This window comes from Cariama cristata, unplaced genomic scaffold (assembly GCF_000690535.1).
Source record: "Cariama cristata isolate BGI_N322 unplaced genomic scaffold, ASM69053v1 scaffold4046, whole genome shotgun sequence".
Taxonomy (NCBI): Eukaryota; Metazoa; Chordata; class Aves; order Cariamiformes; family Cariamidae; genus Cariama; species Cariama cristata.
In genome coordinates, this window is record NW_009622527.1 from 5,488 (window position 1) to 12,064 (window position 6,577).

The 6,577-nt window shown below is 44.9% G+C and overlaps 1 protein-coding gene across 1 annotated transcript; it reads left to right on the forward strand.

The window, feature by feature from the left end:
- The first annotated feature begins 3,314 nt into the window (after window positions 1–3,314).
- On the forward strand, window positions 3,315–5,733 carry LOC104163364. Its single transcript, XM_009702355.1, is given in 6 exon segments — window positions 3,315–3,392; window positions 3,710–3,829; window positions 4,221–4,334; window positions 4,336–4,491; window positions 4,494–4,660; window positions 4,662–5,733. Coding segments are annotated over 6 exon segments (1,707 nt in total).
- The last annotated feature ends 844 nt before the right edge of the window (window positions 5,734–6,577 follow it).

Sequence of the window (6,577 nt, forward strand, 5' to 3'; positions counted from 1 at the left end):
CATTAATAATATACTTGCTCCATGTATGTCCTGTGCACACTATTGTGATTGATCGGTACTTTGTGAAGCTGTAAGGAGTCTTCACAACATAGAAGTTCATTTACCTTCAAATATCATATTCCCCTACACTTCTGTTTCTTCTGAAATGCTTGGGGAAAGCTGGCTTTACTACTAAAGGCAAGCTACATTAAGATTGTTTTGTGGTTTACTGATATGAAATCTCACTAAAAAAAAATTATTTTCTTCTTGTTCTAACAGGAAAATGAAAATACTCCTTAGAACTTTCATTTTCTTTGATGTCCACCAATAGCCCCATTAAAAATGGTTAGGTTAGGCTTAAAGAGATGAGAGAAGTTCAGTGGGAACAGGAACAAATCGTGATGTTAGGAATTACAGCTTCATCTAAGTTGATTTTTCACTCTAAAAAGGTAGATGTGCTGGTTTCGTTGCCTTCACTTCCTTCCTGATCACAGGTGTACGTTGCCCTTCCCTCTCTTGCACTGACCTGCTTCAGCTTCCTGAAGTGACAGAAAAGCAACCTGGCAACAGAGAGCAGGTCTTCATCAGATGAGTGAACTGAACAGTTCAGTGAAGATTGTGGTAGACATCAGTCCAAAAGAGGAAGACAGACTCATGTCTGAAGGACATGTCTGTCAGGGCTGAAGGAGACGGCAGAAATGGCACTGTTGCCTTCCACAAGGGAGAACGGTTAAATCATCTGAGCCACAACCTGTAGATTTTAGCCTTGCTACAGGATGAACAGCAAGCAGGCTGCTTTTCCATAAGCATCTTCAGCAGTTGCATTTACAATGTGGTGTTACCTCCATAGTTTCTCAAATCACATGGAAGCCAACCAAAACCACTTTTCTTTTTTTTTTTAATCCTTTGTCATTCCTGTGTGATCTGTATAGGTCTGTACTTCAGCCACCTACATTTAGATGGCAAAATGACTATACGAATTATCTTTGCTGATATAACACCTGAGATTCTGCAGTCCAGGACCTCAGCTCCTGTAAGTTCTGATAACAGAAATAATTTTAAAAATTAGAAATACAAATTAATAATCTATGATGTATAGGTTTAGCTATTGATAGAGCTGGTTAGAAATTTGCCAATGGAACACTTACCCAAAGTGTCAATTTACCAAAGTCAGTACCATTCAAAGGAAAGTGTCAAATTCTGGTGAGTTTTCCCACCTCAGAAAAGTAGTATATAGCTCTGAATAAACACTTGTTTTGTACTATACATCTCAGTCACTGAGGCGAGCAGCTCTGGTGCCAGCATGATGCACAGCGGAGCACTCTAGTGCGGTGCACAGGGCAGGTTCCCAAACCGGGGAAACCTCAGGGGAGAGGAGAGACCCGCCAGGAGCCCGCAGTTCACACGACAGTGGTTGATGGGACCTGGGCGAGGCCAGGAGCAATGGCGGCCAAGCACAAGCCCCCCCACAAAAAGAAAAACCTGAGGAGTGCCAGTGACCAGAGCATGATGCAGCAGTTTGCATGGAAGGGGGTGCAGGAAGGGCACTGTAACTCTGCCAGCTCAACCAGGGAACAATGATATCTACCTGTAAGAAAGCCATGGCCTCTCTAAAATCTTTACCTGCTGCAACTGACACATCTGCTCAGACAGAGCTCTGATGGGAACAGGCTCCCACCCAGGTGCCAGGCTGCAGGGGCTGCCCTGCTCTTACTCCTGTACCAGATGGCAGCAGTGAACGCACCGGTGGGAGGTCCACCCAGGTAGAGGAACTCCGGGAGGAGGTAAATTAAGGAGTATCAGGGACTCTCAGAGAGAGAGAGACTACTGGAACTGCACCTTACCTTCCCTAGGACAGGCCCAAAAGGCAGACAGGACACATGATATGGAGGATTCCCTATCCTATCTCCTCCTGGCAGAACACGGTAACTTAAGGGACAGGGGGAATGGCAACCTGGTGCAGCAGGTACATCTCTTCCGTGACTACCCCACCTTCCCAGATGCCCTTCGTAATAGGTATGAGGCTCTGCAAATGGAATTAAACAATGATGAGGACGATGGTTCATCTAGATTGGAGGTGTAACCAAGGCTAAGTCAGCCTATGACCCACATCAAAACCACTTCCATAAAGAAAAAAAGATGGCTCATAGTCATAGGAGACTCTCTTCTGAGGGGAACAGAAGGTCCAGTGTGCAGACCAGACCCATTTCTCAGGGAAGTGTGCTGCCTCCCTGGGGCCCAGGTTAAAGATGTGACAAGAGAACTTCCTACCCTGGTGCAGCCCTCAGACTATGATCCATTATTACTTTTCCATGTAGGCAGAAATGAAGTTGCAATAAGAAGTCCAAGGGCAATCAAGAGATACTTGAGGGCCTTGGGACGACTAGTGAAGGGATCAGGAGCACAAGCAGTGTTCCCTGTTCTTCCATTTTCAGGGAATGATGTTGGAAGAAACAGTAGACCTAGCTGATCGATACCTGGCTCCATCACTGGTGTCACCAGCAGAATTTTGGGTTTTTTGATCACGGGTCAGTCTACACAACAACAAGCCTGTGGGCAACAGTCAGAGCGCACTTTTCTCAAACGGGAAAAAGGATCTTCGGTCAAGATTCAGAAGGGCTCAGTGAAAGAGCTTTAAACTAGATTAGAAGGGGGAAAGGGATAAAACCAGGCTCACAAGAGATAAGCCACGGGGCAGCACATCAATATTTGAGGGATGGTGCACTAGTGAGGTCCTTCAGTCTGCTCCACAATGGGCTGAGTACACTGAAGCATATTTGAAATGTCTCTATACTAATGTGCACAGCATGAGGAATAAACAAGAAGAGCTAGAAGCTTTGGCCCAGTCCCAGAACTATGGCATCATCAGCCATAAGCAAAATCCAAGAGATACTTCAGGGCCTTGGGACGACTAGTGAAGGGATCAGGAGCACAAGCAGTGTTCCCTGTTCTTCCATTTTCAGGGAATGATGTTGGAAGAAACAGTAGACCTAGCTGATCGATACCTGGCTCCATCACTGGTGTCACCAGCAGAATTTTGGGTTTTTTGATCACGGGTCAGTCTACACAACAACAAGCCTGTGGGCAACAGTCAGAGCGCACTTTTCTCAAACGGGAAAAAGGATCTTCGGTCAAGATTCAGAAGGGCTCAGTGAAAGAGCTTTAAACTAGATTAGAAGGGGGAAAGGGATAAAATCAGGCTCACAAGAGATAAGCCACGGGGCAGCACATCAATATTTGAGGGATGGTGCACTAGTGAGGTCCTTCAGTCTGCTCCACAATGGGCTGAGTACACTGAAGCATATTTGAAATGTCTCTATACTAATGTGCACAGCATGAGGAATAAACAAGAAGAGCTAGAAGCTTTGGCCCAGTCCCAGAACTATGGCATCATCAGCCATAAGCAAAATCTGGTGGGATGAGTCTTGTGACTGGTCTGCCATGATGGACAGTTATAAGCTCTTCAGGAGGGATAGGCAGGGCATGCGAGGAGCGGGGATGGCACTGTATGTAAGGGAGGGGTTGGATTGTATGGCCCTTGCAGTTGGTGGCAACACAGTTGAGAGCCTCTGGGTAAGCATGAAGGGCAAAGCAAATAAAGCAGATGTTGTGGGAATCTACTATCGACCACCCAGCCAGGATGATGACACTGATGAATTATTCTACAAGGAGTTAAGGGATATCTCTAGATCAGCTGCCCTTGTCCTTATGGGTGATTTTAACTTCCCAGACATTGACTGGGAATATCATACATTTTGACTTCCCAGACATTGACTGGGAATATCATACAGTAGACATAAACAGGTCCAGGAAATTTCTGCAGCACATTGAAGATAACTTCTTGGTGCAGGTACTAAGGGAGCTGACTAGAAAAGGTGCCCTTCTAGATTTGTTGTTTGTAAACAGAGAGGGTCTTGTGGGTGATTGATGGCTGTCTTGGTCACAGTGAACACAAAGTAGTTGAGTTTCAAATCATTGGCAATAGGAGAAAAACTGGGGACAGCAGACTTTGGGCTGCTGAATGAGCTAGTTAGCAAGGTCCCCTAGGAATCTGCTTTTGAAGGTATTGGGGTCCATGAATCCTGGCCACTTTTTAAGAGCTATCTCTTAAAAGTACAGAAGCACGCATTTCCAAAGCGTCAGAAGTCAAGCAAGCAGTGCAGAAGGCCATCTTGGATGAGCAGGGATCTTACTCTAGAACTTAGAAAAGGAAAGTGTACAGACATTGGAAACAAGGACAGGCAACATGGGAGGACTACAGAGATGCTATTTGCCAGTGTAGGGAGAAAATTCGTGTGGCCAAAGCTCAACTAGAGTTCAAGCTGGCCGGCACTGTGAAGGACAACAAAAAAAGTCTTTTTAAAACATGTTAATAGCAAAAGAAGGATCAGAGATGACATTGGTCCGTTGCTTGACGAGGTCAGTCACCTCACAAATAGGGACATAGACAAAAGAGACATGTTTAATGCCTTCTTCACCTCTGTCTTTAATACTGATGATAGCCCTGAGACCCCTGGAGGCCTGTGTTGGAAGACTGTGGCTGGAGGGACGATAAGCTCACAACCGACTCTGAACTTGTTCAAGACTTGCTGCTCCAGCTGGATGCACATAAGTCTATAGGGCCTGATGAGATTCATTCCAGGGTACTGAAAGAGCTGGTTGATGTCATCGCAGGACCTCTCCATTATTTTTCAATGGTCTTGGGAATCTGCAGAGGTTCGAGTTGACTGGAAGCTGGCAAATGTTGCCCCAGTTTTGAAGCAGGGTAAGGAGGAACACTCTGGTAATTACAGGCCCGTCAGTCTCACTTCAGTGCCTGGTAAAATTATGGAGAAGGTTATTCTGGGAGTTACTGAGAACGCCTTGACAGTCAATGCATTCACTGGTCATAGCCAGAACATGTTCATGAGGGGTAAGTCCTGCTTAACCAACTTAATTACCTTTTATGACATTGTCACCGATCTAGTTGACCAAGGGAAGCCAGTAGATGTGGTGGTTTCGGATTTTAACAAAGCTTTTGATACTGTCTCTCACAGTATCCTTCTGGACAAAAGGTCCAGCATAGAACTAGACAAGTCCATAATAGGTTTGGTGAGCAATTGGCTGACGGATCAGGTTCAAAGAGTTACAGTAAATGGGGTTACATCCAGCTGGTTGCCAGTTACCAGTGCGGTTCTCCCGAGTTCAATTTTAGGACCAGTGCTCTTTAATGTTTTTATAAATGATCTGGACATAGGAATTGAATGTACATTAAGTAAGTTTGCTGATGATACTAAACTAGGAGGAGCTGTGGACTCCCTTGAAGCCAGAGAGGCCTTACTGAGAGATCTGGATAGACTAGAGAGCTGGACAATTACCAACCATATTAAATTTAAAAAGAGCAAGTGCTGGATTGTCCACCTAGGATGGGATAATCCTGCTTATACATACCAACTGGGCAACAAGAGGCTGGAGAGTAGCCCCATGGAGAGAGATCTGTGGGTTTGGGTTGATGGCAAGTTGAATATGAGTCAAGAGTGTGCCTTGGCAGCCAAAAGGGCCAACTGTGTCCTGGAGTTCATCAAGCACAGCATAGCTAGCCTGTTGAGGGAGGTGACTGTCCCACTCTACACTGCACTGGTGCAGTCCCACCTCGAGGACTGTGTGAAGCTTTGGGCACCTCAATATAAGAAGGACATCAGACTATTAGAGTATGTCCAGAGGAGGGCAACAAAGATGGTGAGAGGTCTCGAGGGACATACTTATGAGGAGTAGCTGAGGTCACTTGGTTTGTTCATCTTGGAGAAAAGAAGGCTGAGGGGTGACCTCATCGCAGCCTACAGCTTCCTCAAGGAGGGCAGTGGAGAGAGAGGTGCTGAACTCCTTTCTCTGGTGACCAGCGATAGGACATGAGGAAATGGAATGAAGCTGTGTCAGAGGAAGTTCAGATTGGACATTAGGAAGAGGTTCTTCACTGAGAGGGTGGTCGGTCACTGGAACAGGCTCCCCAACAAAGCAGTCAAGGCACTAAGCCTGTCAAGAGTTCAAGAAGCATCTGGATGCTGCTCTTAGTCATATGGTTCAGTTTTAGTCAGTCCTGTGAGGAGCAGGGAGTTGGACTCGATGGGTCCCTTCCTACTTGAGATATTCTATGATTCTAATTTTTGAGGGAAAAAAACCCAAACGTTTGATTTCAGGGTTTAGCTGTCACTGAACTAAAAATGTTTTCAAAAGATCGAAGTCTAAAAATCTTTTAGACTTCGATTTTCTAAAGGAAAAAAAAAATTAAAATTTACATTCTTTTGGGGTTTTTTTCTTCCAATTCCAGAAGGTAAATTCACTGCTGCAGTATACCTGAAAGATGTACTAGAAGTCAGTCCCAAACACCATATGCAGCCAAATCAGTTAATATCCTTTCCAGTTCCAAACAATAGCTAGTAATGAGCTGCATGTATTCATTCCATACACAGATTTGTATAAATAATGAGTAATGATTTTCATGATTTAAAAAAAAAAAAGTCTATCTATTTGCATAGAACAGCTTCATTCTGAGATTTACATGCTGACTGAATTGGCAGAGGCAGGTGTGAAAACTTTTCAACACTTAGCAAGAACTGTT